General features: G+C 35.6%; 1 protein-coding gene across 3 annotated transcripts in view; it reads right to left on the reverse strand.

Moving 5' to 3' along the window:
- Window positions 1-22,767, reverse strand: part of Hif1a (hypoxia inducible factor 1 subunit alpha) — a 44,450-nt gene that overhangs the window by 18,181 nt on the left and 3,502 nt on the right. For 2 of the 3 annotated variants that reach the window (XM_041658198.1, XM_041658200.1), the window contains exon 2: window positions 422-612. In XM_041658198.1, the coding sequence (XP_041514132.1) occupies window positions 422-612 (191 nt within the window). Of the gene's footprint in view, window positions 1-421; window positions 616-22,767 lie in introns of all 3 variants that reach the window. The other variant, XM_041658197.1, reaches the window with a different exon arrangement.

A 22,767-nucleotide genomic window follows, 5' to 3' on the forward strand; every position in this document is an offset into this window, starting at 1 on the left:
TTAAAAACCATTGTGTGTGGCAGCAGTTAAAAGCACTGAGGTTCAATTCTCAGACTCACAGCTGTCTGTAACTAGTTTCAAGGAATTTGACATCCTCTTCTGGACTCTGGAGGTACTAGATAGGCATGCAAATGTTGAAGGTCAAACACTCACGCACATAGTAAAAATTTAACTATATATACAGCATTGTGGGGCCAGAGAGATGGCTCCAGTTAATAATGGCTCATAAATACCTGAAATTCCAGCTCTAGGGGATCTGACACCCTCTTCTGGCCTTCATAGGCACCTTCATGAACATATTAACACACAGATGTGCATGAACATGTATGCACATAGACACATACACACAATCTCTTACAAATAATTTCTATTTGTCTTTAATTTCTAATTTTTAGGTCTATTATGTCCCTGTAGAACTCACCAGCATCCAGAAGCTTCCTCACACGTAAGTAACTGATGGTGAGCCTCATAACAGAAGCTTTATCAAGATGGGAGCTCACATTGTGGGGAAGTGGCAGCTGATGAGCAAGCTCATAAAAAACTTCCGACTCTTTGCTTCGCCGAGATCTTGCTGCATCTCTGGACTTTTCTTTTCGACGTTCAGAACTCATCCTACTTAACAGAAAAAAAGAAAAAAAAAGGAAGAAGAAAGAAAGAATGTATATGTTAGTTTGCCTTAACTTGAATAAAACTAATTTGCATTTTTGTGTACTATATAAGAATTAGAAGAAGGAATGTAATTATATAAGACTTGTATGGGCGATGAACAAAATTTTATATAAGAAAGCTATACAAATTTTGGATCACTGAAAACATAATAAATTCTTTTAAGATGTCCAAGTTTTGAACATTTCCAAGCAGATGTGTTCACACCCAAATTACAGCAGCCTATGTATCTAATGTCTCACACTTATTCCAAAGTATTCTTAGCATAGAGAAATCCTAAGTAAGTTTGAAGAAACTAAAGTTGTATATAATAGTTTGAAAACAGGTAATAATTTTATGGGCAGTAAGATATTAATAGCTATACATGATTTTATTAGTTTCTTTTGACATCAATACTTTCCCACCTACTCTCTGACCATGAGATTTTACATTAGCAGCTATAACAAGCTACCACTTTCAGGTTACCCATATTCCTAAAAACTCCTTAATCTATTGCTGGCATAATGAATATCAAATAAATGCAGGAATGTGGCAGAAATAAAGATGCATCGTAATGGGTGGGTGTGCTAGTAAAGGTGACAGAAGCATCAATACAATCAATGATACACATTGAGGAGTCTTCCAAAAACAGATTACCAGGTAAAGATATGTTACATTTGTTGATGGTGTGGAATATTACTTTAACTGCGTGAAGGCATGTCACACTCATTTCTACTGCCTTTGTTAAGGAGGTAAAGATGTGTTATATTTGTTTGTGATGCATTTGTTTAATTATGTAAAGACGTGTTGCATTTGTTTCCACCTTGCCTGTTTACTGCACCGGATTGGTCTAATAAAAAGCTGCATGGCCAATAGCTAGGCAGGAAAGGGATAGGTGGGGCTGGTGGGCAGAGAGATTAAGTGAGAGGAGAAATCTAGGCTCTAGAAAGATGAGAGAATGATGAAGAGAGGGACACACCTGGGGCCAGAAGCCAGACAGTCACCAGTTAGACACAAAAAGCAGTGAAAATAAGATATATAGAAGGAAAGAAAGGTAAAAAGCCCTTAGGCAAAACAAAGATAAAGAGAAACAGGGTAAGTTTTATATAAGAGTCAGCAAGAAAAAAGACCAAGCTAAGGCCAAGCATTCAAAACTAGTAATAAGTCTCCGTGTCATGATTTTGGAAGCTGGTTGATGGGTCAAAAAAGAAAAGCCTGGTAATTTGTTTAAGTCATATCAAGCAGAGCTGTCTTCTTTGCTTAAATGTCTTCTTACTTGAATGTCAGGCTAAAACCTGGCTCTGTTCTTAGCCGCTTCTTTCTATACGTCTGCCACTATCAAATATTACTCTGAACAAAGTGCATATTTATCTCATAACTAACTTCTAAAGAAACTAAACAGTGTCCCCATTTTAAGAAACTGGGGCTCCATAGATTAAAAACAGCAACTGTGTAGCAAATAGGATAGGAACACCAGTGTTTGTCTTTATTCTTCTACAGTTTTCTCTATTAATGGAGGATGCTGCCTCTATTTTACTCCTAAGCTCCATTCTTATTAGGTCAGATATTTGCTAAATGTTGAAAAAAGCTCTTAGAATCTGCTAAACATTTAGCCATATACCAGGGACTTATTTTACTCAGTTCTTCTTGTACTCTGTGAAGGAAGCACAGAATCACCTCTTCTTCAAGTCTCCTTCCTTTGAATGTGAGGCTGAAAGCTACAAGCATAGAAATCACCTTCTTAGGCAACTGTCAAGAGCTCGCAGCAACTCTTGTTATACCAAGTTTCCAGAGTTTAATGAAGAATGTATATTTGCTATATTCTAAACTGTGATACAAAAAGTTCAATTCAGACATTTAATAAATGTGTCCAACTTTTTGACATTGGGACACAATATTGTCATGCTATTCAACTGAGCTACAAAAATTTTCAATGAAAACTCTAACTTACATTTTATGTAAGTTTACAATTACTTGAGTTAGCCACATTTATAAATATTGTGGGGGCACATGTAGTCTGCAGGCCACTGGTTGGACACACCTGGTTCTAGAGCAATTTCACTCAAGAACCTTAAGATTTTAAATAGGGCTAGTAAGAAACTTGTCACCAATAGGGAGTGGATATGATTAAAATACACTGCATACAGATATAAAATTTTGAAAGAATAAAAATATTATATAAAGGAAACATCACTTGGAGCTACTCACCTAAATAAATCAGTATATTCTTAGAATTCTACAATAAAAATATACTGAAGCCACATGAGAGTGCCACAGTGTCAACAGTTTGAAAATTTTTGAGTGCATTAAAAGTACTTTGTTTTCCATTTGAATTCTGAAATAAAATGTGTAATAAAACAGCTTTTGAAACTCATTTCATTGATATAATACTCTGGGAGGGGGTAAGGGAGTTAGCAGAGATCTACTGGGTTATAATGGACACTAACATATGCTGTTCTCTCTCTCTCTCTCTCTCTCTCTCTCTCTCTCTCTCTCTCTCTCTCTGTCTCTGTCTCACCGTTATCCATGGCTGACTTGGAACTTGCTATGCAGTCCAGGCTGACCTCAAACTCAAAAGATTTATCTGCCTGTGACCTTCAGCTCTGGGTTTAAACATATGTGCCATCACCTCTTTAAATTCATATGTAGTGGTAGCTGTGGGAAGCAGTACTCTATTTGAGTGACCAGCAATCAACCTAAATATTAACTCAGTCTAGGCATAGAGAACCTTATAAGCAACTTGAAACACTTAACTCCGTTTCCTTTCCTAAACCACTTAACCAACCTAAACTACTGAAAACCAGCCACTCAAATCAAACACTTGAGGGGAAAAAAAAAACGATAAAAGCTTCCAGGGTTTTAGAATCTAAACTACATACCTTCTTATCTACTCCCTGGAAGGCTCTGTATCACTCATCTACAGCAGAACTGCAGGGCTCACAAAGGAAATGGGCAGATTTGCAGCATGCAAAGTACCCTATCCAGCAAATGACCAACTCCATTTGTGATGTTTTTTTAAGTACAGATCTTACTTCTGCTTCTTCTATGTCTGTCTGAAGTAGTATTTCAGCCAAGGATATAAAGTTCTGTCTTTTGAATAATTTGCTTGATCAGTTTCCACAACTATTCTAGATATAATATAAATTAGTAAAACAGCTAAGTCTTTGTAGCATTGTGGTTTCTGTTTTTAAAAAATTATTTTGTATAGAACTCCAGGAAGTATTTTAAACCACTGCCTTTTTAAGTTTACATACAAAGTTTGTGAATAAATTTTTTATATTATGATGAGACCCTATTACTCTTTAGGCTAAGAACACAAAATAAGTACAGATGTTTTAAGACATATACTTGTATTGTCTATTAGCTACAAAATGTCTGTTGGCTTCCTTACTATAAAAGGATGTGACTTTAAGAACTGAAATTAGAGGTACTGGGTTAGAGTGAGTGCTGTTCTTGTGGATGATTTGAGTTCTGTTCCCAGCACCTATGGCAGACAGTTCACAACTGCCTGTAACTCTAGCTCCACAGGAATACAACACTTGTTTCTAGCTGCCCACAGGCACTTGCACACATGTACACACACACACACACACATACACACACATAAAATAAAATCTTTTAATAAACTGAAATTATGGAGACTGGGCCAGAAGATAACAAGTTTGCTGTCAGCCTGAGCTACAGAGCAAAAAATGTCTCAAAAAACAACAAATGAACAGTAATAGAAACCCTAAAGCTAAATCACAACATTAAAAATATTGGCAGATGATGAGGCTTATTACTAAAATAGTTGATGTATAAAAATTTTAAATTATCCATGAACTCTGCTATTTGACATGAACAAAACAAAACGCTGTGCCTTTGACAAATAAGTTGTTCTTTCTGTTTTGTTTTAAATTGTGTTTGTATTCCTACAGGACAGATTCTGAAATAAATGTTCAAGATAATGACTACTTCACTTAAATGAGTAGTAGCTTTCCTAAAAGGTCTGTACCCATTTTTGTTTCTGCCAATCCACAAACATACCTATGGATGTGTACTCACAATATACAACTTTCCTATGCACTCTGTAGTATTATATATTATGAATTTAAAATATATTGTTTTTTTAAACAAACTGATGAGAACTATATCTCATTTCAGTTCTCATAACCATGTATTTATGTGTATAAGTATCTGTCTTGAGTGTATTTACATGTGTGTGGGTGGATATGCATGCATGGAGGCTTGAAAAGGGTATGGAAACCCTTGGAGCTACAGTTATGCGTCTTGTGAAATGCCTGCCTTGTTATGTGGGTTTTGGTCCCTGAACTTCAGTCCTTATGATTGCAGAAGTGTTGTTTACTACTAAGCCATCTCTCCAGCCCCCTTCCCATACTTCTTAAAGTCTCAGTCTGAAGAAAATCACGGAATTTCCATATTTCCTTTTTGGAATGCTTGCCTGTAGCTTTAAAATAAAATTCTACCTTGGTATTTATTACTTATGTGATGGTATTCTAAATATTTTCCAACTATTAACTTATTTAATCTTTACTCTCACCATCAGGTTACAGATGCACACTACACACACCCACACAAGATGCACACTACACACACCCACACACAGAACGAGAGCTTACTAAGGTTACAAAGTTAATAAATTGTAAGACCTATCTATTCCAGGTTAAGCAGTCTGGCTGAAAATCTATATTAATAACAATAACTAAGACAAATTATTCATAAGTCTAGGCTATTATTACAAAGTTTAAACTCTGTTGACTTAAAAAATCCAAATGCAAACAATGAGGACACTAAGAGAGACTTACATAGATCTAATCTACATGGGAAGTATAAAGTATAAAAAGACAAGATCTCCTGAGTAAATTGGAAGCACGGGGACCTTGGGGGAGGATTGAAGGGAGGAGGGGAGAAGCAGGGAAGGGAGTAGAGAAAAATGTAGAGCTCAATGATTATCAATAAAAAAAGAAAAAAAATCCAAATGCATAAATAAGTTACGGGGTTAGCTTTGGAGTATAGGACTGAACACTTAAGCTATTCAGAGGGATTCATTACCAGACTCACAACCTAATTTGAAAAGCACATCAGAGTGGCTCACTACTGACGACTCTTCAAAGAAAGACAGCTTTTAAAATGGGTACTGGCCAACATCTATGAAGAGAGAATCAGCTGATCTACACTATGTATTCCTGCATACAGGTATCGTCACAGTAAAATAAGCATCTTATTTTACTATTATTTGTTCAGTATCACTCTGTTACAGCAACGTCCTCATTCTGTTTGCACTAATTTTAAAGAGTTTTTCTTTACTATATAAAGCCAAAAGAATAAAGGCTAAGGTTTTCTTTCTTCCTTCCTTTTTTTTTAATCCCAAAGCAATTCAGACCTTAAGATAATGAACACAATATAATTAAAAATACATTCGCAAATGAAGTGTATCCCTGTATCCTAAGTCTGGTATTTAAGCAAGGAGTCTGCTATTTTAACACTGAAAGGTTTTAATGCCATAATTTTCATAGAACAAGGGGAGAGTTTACCAAGTCTTTGGTCTGTTCTTTACAACACATTTAAGGGGATTAAAAAAATACCACTGGTTCTAAAGAGATGGTTCATGGAGAGTGTTAAGATGGTTAAGAGAGTGTACTGCTCTTGAAGAGGACCCAAGTTTGGTTGTCAGCACCCCTATCAGGCGGCTCACAACACCTGTAACTAGTAGAGAAAAGTGATCTGATATCCTCTGTAAGCACTTGCATTCACATATATATACTCCCCCATACTTAAAAATTAAAAAGGAATTAAAAATAGTTTATATGTATGGGTGCATGTCTATGCACCACCTGTGTGCTGTGACCCACCCCCAGTGGCCAGAATAGGGGGTCGAATTCTTGGGATCTGGATGATTGCTATGCCACCATGTGTATATTGGGAACTAAATCAGAATCCTCTACAAAAGCAGAAAGTGTTCCTAATGGCCAAGCCATCTCACCAGCCCCAAATTAAAAATAAACCGTTAAAAAAAATCTGAAAAAAAAAACCCTGTAACAAAATCACTACTTGCTATATAACACCTCACAATCCATATGAGAATTAGTCAGCAACTGACTGAATTTGTGTTGCTGTTTGCATAGGACTGTTTCCTGACTTCACTGTGTGCGCTCTTGTAACAGGAAAACCAAAGCTTTGGATGATCCAGGAAGTACTCAATTTGGCACAGCATGACATGAAGATAAACTTGTTTCTTGACAGCTTACAATCTGCTCAGCTAATTTAACTTACTTTAATTGATTTTGGGTCTTTTATATACATTTCCATATTTTAGAAATATTAACCATTTGTCGTATTAAAGTTAATTTTTCCAGAACCTATTTTCTCTCATTTGTTTCTTTTTCTCTAACTAGGCAGTTCGAGCCCTTTTAAAAATTAAACCTTTTCCTTGCTTACTTTTGATGTCAATGTATTAAACTGTCACTTGCTTTTGGCACACATTATTTTGTTCAACTTTTTAAATGGTTTTATTTAAAATTATTTAAATTAAATTATTTAAAATTATTAAAAATTCTTACTTTGAACAGGTAAAATGATTTAAATATGTGGCAAGAAGCAGCAATAATCACTAGTTGTCTAAAAAAACTATTTACTGAACACTTATATTTAGGCACTGTCTTAAGTACTTTCCATGTTACTAGCTCATTTAGAAGCCTTCCTCCCCACCCCCCCCCCCCCAAAGGCAAGTGGCCTTCTTGAACCTTGGAATGATAGAAATTGCTCTTTCATTCAAGAAATACAGAGAAGGGCTGAGGGATGGCTCAGCAGTTAAGAGCACTCACTGCTCTCACAGAGGATCAGAGTTCAGTTTCTAAAACCCACAACTTCCTGTAACTCTAGTTCCAGGTATCTGATGCCTTCTTCTGGTCTTGGAGGGCACTGCATACACATGGTACAATTACATACATACACGCAAACAATCATACACATAAAAACACATCTTACTAAAGTAGAAAGAAAACAGACCAGAAATTTAAAAATTATCTGTATTCAATATACTACAGAATCTTATTATATAAATCTATTATTCTACTTACTATATAAATCTATTATTCCATCGCTCGAGATAGATAGATAGATAGATAGATAGATAGAAAGATGCCAGTATTAGGACTGTGCTTAGGGACTAAGACTATATAGTGATAAAGGTTTATTAAGGTGATTTAATACAATATTCCCAAATGCTTGTCTAGCTATACCATCAATCACTTGGGAGATGATATAAATTTCAACTACCCTTTCCCCATCTTTATAAATTCTGACTCAGTACTAGATCTGAGGCAGAGATAATTTTTTATTTCAAAAAATATATATTTATTTGGGAGTAACCAACCAATTTTTGTCATAATTTTGCACTCAAAGTACCATGGCAAGGATTCTTTAAAACAAAGAAAAAATATATTATATCCTGTTTAAAGTCTAAATTATTTTAAAAAACACACCTTTTCTAACTCCCTATTTGTTTAACTGCTTGCTATACAATTCTCAGCACTCAAACAGTTACTGAAAAGTGCCTCATCTCATCTCTTTGGGCTTGCTCTCTCTACCCTCTGCCTGGATCCCCTTTCTAACCAACACATGACTGGGGAAATTTATGTGAGAAACTTTCAAGATTCAATTCAAACATCATGTTGTCTGTTTTGTTTTTAGTTTAGTATTTTCCCAAATTGCTTCTCCCTTGTTGACCTCTAGTTATTTGGGTATCTTCATTCATATTCTTCATAACACTGAAGCTTCTTCCAGAAGAAAACTTCTGTGTTTTGTGCACAAATATGCACAAATTTGACTTTGATTTCAAGCAAAGAACTAACTGCCTCTTCAACATTCCTTTTAAATATCTCGAAATTTGTGCTCTGTCAGTGCTCCTATGATCTTACAGCTTTGTGTGTGTGTGAGTGTGTCTGTGTGTGTGTGTGTGAGAGAGAGAGAGAGAGAGAGAGAGAGAGAGAGAGAGAGAGAGAGAGAGGATCTCCTGTCACTCAGGCTGGCCCTGAACTACTGACCCTTCAAGCTTCCATCTCCTTAGTGCTGGAATGACAGGCATATGCCACCACGCCTGGAAGTCCAGTGCAACAAAGTCAGTATTAGGAACAAAGCGTTTTTGTCTGGGATTCACTGGGATCATCTACTGATAAACCTTAAAGTCTTTCATTTCCTTTTCTACTGACTTTGTCTTTTTTTTTTCATACAAGAGTTACCAGAATAATTCTTCTAACAGTAAAGTCATAAACTCCTTTGCTTAAAATTGTTTGGCCCTTAATAAAAATCAAAGTCTATATAGCAGCCCTGTGTGCCCCATGATTTGTTCCATCGCCTCTGATTTCACTTTCCACCTACCTTAGTTCCCTCCTTCTTTACTCTGCTTTGTCTCTTTTCTTTTTTTGAGACAGGGTCTCCCTATATATCCCTGAGTGTCCTGGAACTCACTCTGTAGACCAGGTTGACTTGCAACTCACAGATCCGCCTGCCTCTGCCTCCCAAATGCTGGGATTAAAGGTGTGTGCCACCATACTGGCCACTCTGCTCTTAACTACACCACAGTGGTGCTACTCACTAAGTAATTTCCCTAGCCCTGAAATTTTTATTATCTTATAAGTACACCTCCTAAACCCAGCCAGAAACATGACTGGATTTTGTTTTCTACAATCTTTTCCCAAAAGTGTTGCTAGTGTTCAGTATATTGATTCCATATCAATTTTTCACTTTAAAAAAGGGATACAGGTTACTCTTAAACAAGTATTTTATATTTGTTTTTAAGAGTATTTTTATTAACAGACTATTTTCATCTGTTAATGAAACTAGAATATCTCAACCTAATAACATTTAATAAAAAAACATAAATGGGAAAACCTAGCAAACACAGGTACAAATTATAGTTTTGGCACTAAATTCTAATCAATAAACTTAAAAATGAAACCTTCGTTGGGTATGGTGGTACATGCCTTTCTTTAATCACACACTGTCAAGGCAGAGGTAGGTGGATCTCTGTGAGTTTGAGGCACTGCAAGTCCCCGGCCAGCCAAGGGTACACAGTGAGACCCTGTCTCAAAAACAGACAAAGAGGGGGTGCTGGCTGAGTTTATTCTTTGTCTCCTCTTCCACTGCCACAAAGTAAAAAGAAGGCTAGAAAGATGACTCAGCAGTTAAGAGCTGTACTTCCAGAGGATCAAAAGCCTGTGACTTCCAAGGGCAATATCATTCACATATAGCTATACCTACATGCACACACAGACAATTAAAAATAACAAAATAAATCCTATGAAGGGAAAGAGTGAGACATAATAGAATACTTCTCTAGTTATATGAATCATTTGAGTCCAAAGTTGGAAAGTCAGTCAGGTGACATAGTAAGACCCTTTCTGAAAAATACTCAATTAAGTAGTAACTTAACCTTTCTCATCTTTCCAGACAGACTAGAAATTTAGTAATATAATTTTAAGATCTTGAATATATTGTATTATTTGAAATTAAATCTTTCAGAACTATTTGAATAAAAGAAAAATAAGTTATATATGCCAAAGGTCAATCACTGGCCAGACTTCCTGTACTGGAGACTGAGGAGTAAGGTCCAGAAATCTTTTAAAAGAATTCCTTCAGGGGATTGTGATTCACGTTAAAAATCTGATCTCTTGGGCTAGTGAGATGGCTCAGTGGTTGAGAGCTGTTCAATTCCAAAGACCTCACAAAGGAGCTAACTAACCATCTGTAACTCTAGTTCCAGGGGATAAGTAAACCAGGGATCAAAGATTTGTTGAGTGATTCAATAACTATGGATCAAGAGGTATTTTGTGTCACTATTTAGCAAGAACCTAAAAAAGATAATCTAACAAATCAAATTTCAACAGGCATAAAACTAAAAAGGTGGTTATTAACTAAGTAAGATAGTTACTTGCTGAGAACCAGTTTAATAGCAAATTGAACAAAGATAGACCATTAATTTTTGAAAAATGACAAAATACTTTTTACTATGGCAACTAAATATAAAATACTATGTAGTGTAAAATTTAATTGCTGGAAATACACTACAAAAACACTCAATGATAAAAACAGTTAAGAATGTATGTGTATTTGATAAAATATATGAGGCAGTATTATTTTATAAGTAGGGTTCAAAGGCAGTAAAATACATAATTTTTTGGGGGGGGGGATAGGGTTTCTCTATGTAACAGTCCTGGATATCCTGGAACACGCTTTGTAGACCAAGCTGGTCTCAAATTCACTGAGATTCACCTGCCTCTGCCTCCCAAGTGCTGGGAATAAAGGAGTGAGCCACTACCGCATGGCCTCAAATAAATAACTTTGTGGGTTCCTCCCCCCATTCTTTGAAACTCGTGTGTGTGTGTGTGTGTGTGTGTGTGTGTTGTTGGGGATGGAAGAAAGGGCTTTACACACGAAGATTTAAATTAACAACAACAACAAAAAAAAACACCTTTAAACACTTTTATGAAGGCTGCGACTGTCTAAGAGTTAGTGGCCCATTGGTAACAGCTGTGTTAACGGTTCTCCAGCTACTCCCCACTGAACAGTGGGAGCTCAGTAGAGATGCTATCTGTCCCCTAGTGTTTAAATTCCTGGCTGGTTGAATCTATAGATGTGCACCCAAGGCTACATAGTGCAAACAGCACCGCCTTGCATAAGTCATCCTTCTATTAGTCTAAGGAATTGCTTCCAAAAACCCCTTCCACCTCCATATTAAAGATACCAAATCTGCAGAATTTCCTGCCTCATATAAAATGTTAACATTCTCTAGATGATTTACAATACCCACTAGTAGGTATATAAATCTATTTAACTAATTGCGCCACTGTAGGATGACCAATTCTGTGTTGTTCAGTAGAAATGCTATTTTCCACCCAAATGTTTCAATCCCTAGTTGGCTGAATCTCTAGATACAGCACCCAAGGATACAGAGAGCAAACAGTTTCTTTCAATTTATTTGATTATATACTATGACACAGTAATGGATTCAAATACAGATAAAAGAAACTAAACTTTGTGTATATATCCAAAAGGTATGTCCTTTAAAATTTCTTTGAATATAACGATGTTAAAAGTATACACACAGAAATCATGCCTTGAAGACCTCCCCCGCTTTTTGGTTTTTCGAGACAAGGTTTCTCTGTGTAACAGCCCTAGCTGTCCTGGAACTAGCTCTTATAGACCAGGCTGGCATCAAACTCACAGAGATCCACCTGCCTCTGTCTCCTGAGTACTGGAATTAAAGGCGTGTGCAACCACCACCTGTTTCCCATTTTAGTTCTAAAAGTTAACCATGATGAAGATGTTATAAATGACGACAAAGAAGTTCTTATAATACAAGAGTCTCTCCTCACCATCTACACTAATTGTTCCCAACCAATGTTAGTAAATTTTCTGAGTAATAACCCTCTAATCTCATTTCCTTGACTGTGAAAATGGTAACATTATCAAATGTAGTAGTCTCAGATTCCCTGTGAAAAACAGATGCCGCCACTGGTAAAGTGGTCTATACCTTTCTACATTTCTGATACTTAATATGTAATTTTTTAAGTTAAAAGATCAAAAAAAAAATTAGATGACTCCCCCCGTCCTTTATCAATAAGGAACACAAGAGTTACCTTCAGACATTTAAAAGACAGATCTGATGACCTATGCGACTTCAGAGAATAGTGGAAATTCCAACATGTCAGGACTTCATTCAAAGAAGTTAAAGCAGTGTTAAAGGTGAATTTTATGAGAATTGCAAAACTGCTTTCATTTTGGTGGCAATTAAGTATATTCTGGATTATAAATAATCCCTATTTTTTATTTTATGTGCATGGATATTTTGCCTGCATGTATACATGCATGCCTAGTGCCTGAAGAGATGAGAAGGTGTCAGATCCCCTGGAATTGGAGTTACAGATGGCTGTGAGCCACTATGTAGGCAGTGGCAATCAATCCCAGGTCCTCTAGAAGAGCAGTCAATGCTCTTCACTGCTGAGCTGATGTGGGATTCCTCCTCTGTAAACTGTGAATACCACTGATTAATAAAGGGACTGCTTTGGATCTGTAGGACGGAGCTTAGCTAGGCACAGAAGACTGAGCTGAATGCTGGATGAAAGGAGGAGTCGAGAGGAGGAGAAGCCATGTAGCCCTGCAGGAGACAGACACCAGAACTTTAGCCAATAAGCTACAGCCATATGGTGATACACAGATTAGTAGAAATGGGTTAAATTAATCTGTAAGAGTTAGCCAATAAGAAGTTAGAGCTAATAGGCCAAGCAGTAATTTAAATAATATAGTTTCTGTGTGATTATTTCGGGACTAAGCAGCTGGAAACTAACTAGTGGCCTTCCTCCAACACTGAGCCATCTCTCCAGCCCGATTTCTACATAGTTTTATATCCCTGCCTTAAGTCTATTTGAGGTGATCTGACTAGTATCATTTACTAAAAAGGCTACTTTGTTTATTTAAGACATGATCTCATAAGGATGACCTGACATAGACTCTGCAGCCCAAAGTAGCCTTGAACTGGTGGCAATCCTTAGCCTCCCAAATTCTGGGATTAAAGACATGACCACCAACATCCATCCAGAGACTTTGAGACAGTTCCATGCTCTAGCCCAGGTTAATCTGGGATCCCCACCCCCATGCCCATACTTTTGAGATAGGGTCACTTGAACTTGAAATTCTCCCAGCTCAGCCTCCTCAGTGCTTGGATTACAGTCATGCACCACTACAGTCAGCTCAAGATTACACATTTTTTAAAATAAAGTATACTTAGACTCAGGGTCCTGGGCATGTATCAAAAATTCACAAGGATCATTTTTCTTAGAGAAGAAAACTGAACATTCATCAGAATTGACAAATATGGGAATAAACTTCATAGTAACAGCTTCCAAAAATGAGACTCGTCATATTAGAAAGCTTTTAATGTCTCTAAGAAAATTCTAATAATAGAGTCAACAAATTAGTAAATATGACTATTGACAATGCTTAGACCTGACAAATATATTTTGAAAAATCTTGAAAAATAATGTGCCGGGCGATGGTGGCGCACGCCTTTAATCCCAGCACTCGGGAGGCAGAGGCAGGCGGATCTCTGTGAGTTCGAGACCAGCCTGGTCTACAAGAGTTAGTTCCAGGACAGGCTCCAAAGAAACCCTGTCTCGAAAAACCAAAAAAAAAAAAAAAAAGAAAAAAAAAGAAAAATAATGTCAAAAATCTAAATCCAGGTCATTATGTTTCAAGACACTTAAGCTTAAAAATCAAACTGTGCTAAAAAGAACACAGTATAGTAAAAATAACTATATCAAAATTATTCCATTGTGGCCTGAGCCACCAAAATTATTAGTTTAATTATTAACTTAGTTTATCAATGAATCTGATACACAAATATCTGTAATATATGAGTAATTACACAGCTAATTACAGGCCTTAGTAGTTCAATGCTAGTTTTGTGATCAACAGCTATAGAAAACATTTGTTTAAAGATATGTGTGTTTGTGTGTGCACATGTGTTTGTGTTTAGGTGCTTGTGGAGGCCAAAATAGGATGTCAGAATCCCTGGAGCTTGAGTTATAGGTGACGTGAGTGCCGGTAATGTGAATGCTGGGAACTGAACTCAGATCTTCTGAAAGAGAAGCAAATCACTCTTAACTGCTGAGTCATCTCTCCAGTCCCTAAAGAAAAATAAAAACACACAACTTATTCATATTTAACAAGGTAGTATCTCTTACTCCATTCTTAGTGGAGACGGACTTTAAGAATTCATTTAAAATACTATTGTAATTGTGTTATCTATAAAGACAGGCAATTTCCAACTTTACTATTAAGTTTAAAAGCTATTTGATGGGATTCTTGATACTAAAACAATATGGAAATATCTTTCTTAAGTTCCTGCCCTCTAACAGCCAAAAATCCACTAAGAACTTCCCTCCTTATTTTTATCACTATGGAAAATATTTAGGATATATTACATAACAAAACAAATCTTCATTTAATACACAAAACCTAGATATTTATGGGAAATGAATACTTTACCGTGGTTACAGTTCATCTTAATTTGGCTCAAAGAACCTCATTCTTTTGGGATTTGGGGGGAAAAAAAGCTTAATAATTTTAAACAGAATCGTCAAAGTTCAAAAGAGTGAAACCCGAGAGAGACGAAGCACTGTATGCCATTGCCACTTTATTTCCTAAGAAGATGGAATAGCAGTAAAGGCTTGATAAGTCTGCTAATCATAAGAAAAAAATATTTAAAAAACCAGCTGCAGAATACTATGCTTGACAGACGCTATTTGCGACAAAAAACCACAGCCCATTTTTGCAATGCCAGTACTGGTCACAGTTTTGCCCTATGTATGAAGTGATAATAATCTTACAGACAACCAAAAACCTACACTGAGACACTTGACTCATGTAGTCAGAAAATCCCATTCACACAGTTAATAATGAATAACTCAAGCAGGGCAAACTGGCATTCTTCCAAGAATCTGATATTCAAACACTAGAGAAGGAGTCTTTTCATTTTTTTTAAATCACAAACTATATGCATGTAGATGTGAGAATGCTACATTCTTTAATTCTACATAAGCAGTCTGTGAAGGGCAGAGTGACACTAACATGCAAATAGAGAAGTACACATGCCAAGTAACAATTAGATAAAGCCAGGGATTACATTCTGAAGACTCAGAATTTGAGATTCTCAATTTAACTGTTTCTTAAACCAAAGCTAAGCTGCGTTGAGCTACAACTTACATTAGCCCCAGCTGCATTTCATCAATTAAATAAAAATACTGCTAAGATTTCAAATTTAATATTAAAGATGATAAAGTTCGTGAAAATGGCATTCTTAAAGCTAGAGAGATGGGTTTCACCGTTAAGAACAGTCAATGCTCTGAGAGAGGGCCTGGGTTGGACTCCTAACACCCATATGGCAGCTCACAACCATCTGTAACTCCTGTTCTAGGGGATGCAATGCCCTTTTCTGACCCCTGTGGACACTGTACATACATGGTATACTTAACATATATACAGACAAAACACACATCAAAAAAAAAAGTAAAGAAAGAAAATGGCATTCTGGGGAAAGTGTAAACTAGTTCAAACTTTCTCAGAGGTAAATAGTGCAACTGGAACTATTATAAAATGACATGTTTTTGATCCAGTAATTCCACTTCTTAGAGTTAAGAAATGTAAATTAAAGGCTATTATTAATCCTACCTCTGTTAATAACAGGGAACTTTAGATTTACTCTAAATATGTCAAACAGGGGAATATAAGGACATTCATACAATGTAATGACATTCATCTAGCCTTTCAAACAACACTATTTATTGGCAGTATTTGTTTACTATACACATCAAAGCAAACATTTTTAGTTAACCTTCAATAATCCCCTGTAAATTACATCCTAGCTACGGTTTTAGGAAGCATCTACCGTTGTGATGTTTTTGTCTTTTTTTTTTTTTTTAGAATTAGCTTTGCTATAAAGGTGACAACGATAAGCAGACTATATCAAATATCAAAAGAAAAGTGAGAGCCATATACTTGGCTACATACTCAACCTATTATCGTGTTTAACCCCCACCATTCCTACACAATTCTAAAATCTTCTCCAGTTTTAAGACTGAAAAAAAAATACAGATTTTTTTAAAGTAGACTGAAACAACAGACACACTCTTATCCTACATTTTAAACTCATATATGTACACACGTGAACAAGGGTCTTTCAGTAGTGAAATAACCATAATTTCTGTGTATTTGTATTGTTCTCAAATCTTTTCTATCCACCAAAACCTTTTAAGTTTCATTAAATATCTTTAAAATGGGTTAACTAAATCAAGTGATTTTGAATATATCCAGAGAATTCCTACTTAAATGTCAAAGGGAATAATCAAACCCCAACTTTATGTCTTATTATAATATACCTGTACCTAATGTCCAGAGTTTTCTCTGTCTGTGTGTAGGTGCACATGTATGGGAGTAGACATGTGTGTAGAGGCCAGAGATTAAACTCATGTAGTTCCCCAAATACCATCCAACTTTTTTCTTTGAGATGTGGCCTCTCACTGACCTGGAACTCACCAAGTAGGCTAGACTGGCTGGCCCAGCAAATATCAAGGGCCTTCCTATCTCTGTTTCACAAATGCTGCGACTACAAGTATGTGCTATATATCATAGCCAGCTTTTTATTTTTTTTATTTAATTTAATTAATTAATTTATTTTTTGATTTTCGAGACAGGGTTTCTCCGTAGCTTTTTGGTTCCTGTCCTGGAACTAGCTCTTGTAGACCAGGCTGGCCTCGAACTCACAGAGATCCTCCTGCCTCTGCCTCCCGAGTGCTGGGATTAAAGGCGTGCGCCACCACCGCCTGGCCATAGCCAGCTTTTTAAACAGGGGTTCTGGGAATTAAATTCAAATTCTCTACAAAGAGTACTGACTAAGTTATCTGCCTAGCCCAAAGGCTTTTTTTAAAATATTAATTTTAATACCAAAGTATGGCTAGGGTGACAAATAAGTATAGTCACCCCCATGACTGGCTTAAATGCTAGCACAGTTTACTGAACAAAATCCTGAAACCAGCCATGAGACCACTGGGAGAAAGTAATGCTAATATCTGCTATGAATATAGGAGGAGGCGGTAGTGCTAGCCTTGCTATTATTTGTTACCCTTATCAGGGCTTAAGTAAATTTTGTAGGGAAGTTAGGAAGGAAGAGAACTTAAGTAAGGTCCAGCAGTATGCAAGAACTCCAGGCTGGGAACAGCTTGTGGACTTAGCGGTGATAGACAATCAATCAAAACAGAAGAAATGTTACACTTCAGCAGTTGCTGAGGTCATGTGCCATCATCTTTGTCTTTAGATACATGTAACTAATGTTCCCGAGTAGAAATACCGCACTCCAAAGGCATTCAAAAGATTTATGTTACTATACACATTTAATAGATCTTAAGAAAACAGACTCCAATAGAGTTTAAAGCTTTATTCACTGTGGATTATGTTTACTCATTGATAGAAATGAACTGATCTCTAGCTAAAGGTCAATTATGCTTCAAAGTAAAACTTCAACATTAAATATGCTGTATGGTTTGAAAGCTCAAAATTAAGAGTATAATCTCATATTAAATATTAAATGATATTTATTTGCACCATTTAAAAGCACATGTGCTTTTAAAAAGATAACTTCAAAATTGTATATTTACTCAAGAAGAGAGAAAATTCAGTGGATCAAATACTGAATATTAATTTTTGGGGGTAAAAGGTAAAAACTATTAAAGATTGTATATGCTTTAGGATAATGATGATGATATGTTAGTCTCTACTAAACATTTTTTTTATATATTTCATGTTTTGATTTCCTGAGACAAGGCCACTATATAGCCCAGGCTAGCCTCAAGACTTGGCAATCCTCTTGCCTCAGCTTCCAGAGTGCTGGACTATATAGGCTTGCACCACCACTTCCAATTTTTAAATAGTTTTTGGTAAATAATTTTATTCTCAACTTTTTCATAACTCTAAGTCAAAGTCTTTCTATCCTGTAAATAAATTTATAGTCATCTCAAAGACCTAAAATTAAAGGAAGAAATGATTATGGGATTACCTCAAGTCAATTTAGTCTTTGCAGTCCTAGTTATGAATTACAATTACATTTAATCAGTTAATAGTAACACAATCTAGAAACAATGTCTAACACAAGGCAACTACTCCTAATACCAAAATAACAGCAAACTATCATACCACTATTAGGTCACACCAGCTAGTTAGTAATAAAACTGAGTTTTAAACTTAGGCATTCTTTTTGTTTTATTTTGCTTTTTTTGAGACAGGGCCTCTCTCTATAGCTCTGGCTGTCCTATGTAGACTAGGGTAGCTCCCAGAGAACTGCCTGCCTCTTCCTCCTGAGTGCTAGGACAGGTGTGCACACCACCCTGCATAAACCCAGACACTCTTAAATGGAGGGCTTTAACTCATAAGAAATACCACCTCTATAGCATACCTACACTACAACATAAACAGGAAATGCTAACAAAAGTGAAAAAGGATATGAACGTATATCAAATAGCATAATTTTAGCTAATGAAATCTTTAAAGAAAAAAAAGAGATTGGAGAGGGCTGGGGAAATGGTTCAGTCAGTAAAGTGCTTGAAATATAAGCATAAAGACCCAAGTTCACTCCCCAGAAGAGTCAGGCTTGCTTGGTATTGCATACTTGTAACCCCAGTGTTGGGGAGGCAGAGATGGGCAGGTCCCTGGAGCTCATTGAACATCCAGCCTAGCCTAATCTGTGAGCCCCAGGTCCCAAGTAGAAGATCCTGCCTCATAGTTCCTGAGCTATGACTCTGGAGGTTGGCTTTCACATGTACACATATATAAATACAATAGCATACCGCATTTGTGTATACACACATAAATATACATGAGACAAATATTAAGTGTTAACGGTAATATTTAAGTGACAAAATTACAAGCATATTTTCTATATACTTTTTAGCTATTTCACTATATTTTGCTATGATTTTGAACAAGCATTTTAAGATTATATATTTAAATTTGGGGTTGTTCACTATGTCTTGTTCATAACAGCAAAACAATAATGGTACATCCATGCTAACTAAATATTATGGTAGTTAAAAGGAATAAAGTAGTTCTTATAACTAGTAATGAAAGATAGTTAAGATATAGTATTAAAGGAAAAAAGATTAAATGAAGGAATACATATAAAAAGCTGGGCAGAACAAATATTTTAAGTTATGTAAATAGGGAATTATGTGAATTAAAATGATCTATCAGAGACACATTGAACGTATTTTTTTTTTAACCCTAACCCAGAGACACACTGAACTTTAGGGGCAATTGCTTCATCAAGCTGGTAGTACTGGTAGTAATGAAGGGAATTTTCAGTTTTTCTTCTACTCTATAATTCTATATTTATATAATTACAATGAAAACGAATAGATAGTAATCATGTAATTTTTTTTTTTAAAGAAAAAACGTTCAAAATGTTCTCTGAGAAGGTTTGCATTATAGTCTGGTCATAAAAACCTAAAGGCCAGATCTGAAGTCTTACCCAAATTCTTCAAGACATTCTGGAATGTTCTTTGTTTACTATAGCAGAACTGAATTGATTGCCTTCTTGATGGCAGTAAACAGAATCCAATAGCAGCCTGTTAATTTTAAGCCTGTAACACTAAAGTTGTCCTATAGATGACCCATAGATGAATTTTTTAAAAGAGCAATTTTATTTTAGTCATTGTATTCCATCAGCAAAATACTTGCACAGTTAATAACAATCACTAATATTCTATTTATTATGTATCATATTTTCATAAGGCTATATATGTTTAATGCTTGTAATATGGCAAAAAGAGGCATGGGAAGTTAAATATCACTCAGTGGCACAAAATGGAATCCTTGGCAGTCAGGATCCAGAGAATATGCACTTATCCACTTGAGATGGAGGTGTACCACACATAACAAATGTCTGCTAACAATGAAACGAGAGTGACTACGTTCCACATGTTTACCTGGAAGACAGTCCTCAACCACACACAGATGCCTTCTTTACTCAGAACACAGAGAACAGAGAGACATTTTTAACATACTTTAAAACTTACTTCCTAGGCCTTGGACATAATACACATCTATGTTTATTAACAAAATATGTTCTTTAGTCTGGTTTTAATAAATAGAAACAGTATCAAAAAGGTGAGAGAAAATTAAAATTCAAGATTGAAAAAGTGGCATGAGGATTACAAATCATAAGAAAGGTTCCTATGAAAAAATAATCAAGGGATATAGAAAGACTTCAAAAAAGAAAAAAAGCACCCTTTAAAATCCTCTGCATTCTCTTTGCTCATTCAATTATTCATTAGCTATTTTATTTGTTCATTCAAATACTTAGGGCTCATGAATGACAGTATTTCCTATTAGATATTTTTCAAATCTAGTCTATTTAAGATTTTGCCTATAGAAAAATATACCCAATCTTACAGTGGATAAAAGAAGGGGTCTCTTTACAGGAACTTGTTTAGTGTCTACTGTTATAAGACCCATACAACATATCAAACTATTTTAAGACTCCAATTTTCCACCCTTAAACTTTGCTTACTTTTACCAGTGTTTTTTAGCTGGACAAACATATCTTCACAAACTATTAGGAAAAAGGGAGAAATAGAGAACACTTGTCACTCCTCAGTGACAACAGCAACATTAAAGAACACTTTTGATTTGTCTAATTATGATAGCTCTAATCAACCAAGGACAGTAGACAGAAGCTATGTTCCACCACTAGCTTTTCCCCCATTAAATAAAATTTCAACATGATACCTTAAAATAATCTTTATATTAAGTATTCTAACCAAGAAGAATTTAATGGGAAAACATTAATAAACGACAGTGGAGATGAGCAGAACAATTAAATGAGAACATTTTGTTTTATAAAAATGGTACCATTTCAATTACTATCTTAAAGGAGGCTTTATCTTCAAAAGAACAAGTTTACACTAGTTGACACTAAATATTCCTTTCTGAGAAAACTCTAGTAGACCAACTCTTTCCAAGCTACTAGAAAAATTTCACTCCCATTTTAAAAGTATTTAACATTATTCTTTAAAGTTTTCTTTGTGCTCTGACATTTTGCTTTGTTTTGTTGTAAGTAGTGTCATGTTTACTGACCATTCACAAGCCAAAAACAATCTCTTCGATTTATTTATTTGGATGACCACCACAAAGAACAAATGTCCTGCCTCCTCTCCAGAAAGAAACATAAAAACAAAACAGACAAAAAAAAAAAACCCTACAAAGTGCTAGGGAGGGACTAGAGAAATAATGTTTGTGCACTATTGAAAGGAATATTAAAAAGGTAGAAACTACTATTGAAAAGGTATGGAAGTTCCTCAAAAACTTATTTACTGTTTTATAATTTAACAGACTGACTGGGAACAGGACCTTCATGAGATATTTGCATATATGTTCTCAGCAACACAACAGAGGCAAAGGAGAAGTAATCCAAGTGTCAGTGGACAAACAATGCAGCATAGTTATAAACAGAAAGTCTTCAAGGGAAACAGCGCACAAACCACTACGTGAATGAAAAGACATCATCAGAAATAAAATTCACAGAAAGACAAAACCCACATGACTCTAGTTTCATGCGCATTCAGAGCATTCAGAGTGATTCAGAGAGAATGGTGGCACCAGTGTGGGAAGCTGGGAGTTGTAAAATGGCTATAGATTCAGTTTTGCAAGACAATTGGTCATATGACAAAATTTGCCATTGATAAATTTTATAATGGCTAGAATAGGATATTTTATGTTAAGTCTTTAAAGAACTAAATAAAACATACACAATCACTTCAAAGGCAACAGGGAGATTGTCTTGGAGTAATATCTTTAAATTTGCTTTAGAATTTTGAACTCTACATTTGTCTAAAAGATTATGCCTAGCAAACAGATGAGTTTGTTAATTTTTATTGGAGAAAGCATGAATGTTAAATCAAATTCAATGCACATACCAAGTATTTCTTTTTTTTCACTTCAAGAGATGGAGACAAAATTGTTATAATTAAAACCTATGGTTAGTTGAAACATTGTCACTACACTTTTATCAAAAAAACGCTGAGCAATGACAACATTGGCTGGTTAAATTCCTTTTTAAACCCTTCAGAATAAAGCAGAAAACATGCAAATATTAAGTTTCTATACCACAAGCAACAAAAAAACTAGATAAAACCCACCTGTTGCTATCTAGTCCCAAAGGGGGTGGGGGACTGAAACAAAGTACCTTTTTCCTTCTGAGTTAAAATCAGTTTCTTGGTAGGAAGGCAGTTCAGCCCCACACCTATATTTGGATTACTTTCTCCTGATGAGGAAAGGGACCTTTTTTAACAATCTTAGATAAAAAAAAGTGATGCAGTGCTTCAGATACCCATCTTTTTAAAAACTATTTTAAGAGGTTTAACCTAAAGCTTTAATATTCATGTATGGGAATAACATCTTACAACCAAACAACATAAACTATTCTAAATTCTTATATATAAAAAAGTCAAGAGACTAATCTGCCTTAGCCTCCTATACACCATCCTTGACATACAAAAACTTGGAATGTAAGCACAA

The sequence above is a fragment of the Microtus oregoni genome, unplaced genomic scaffold (genome assembly GCF_018167655.1).
Source record: "Microtus oregoni isolate MIOR12 unplaced genomic scaffold, Mior012 000009F_ref0000495, whole genome shotgun sequence".
In the NCBI taxonomy this organism is placed as follows: Eukaryota; Metazoa; Chordata; class Mammalia; order Rodentia; family Cricetidae; genus Microtus; species Microtus oregoni.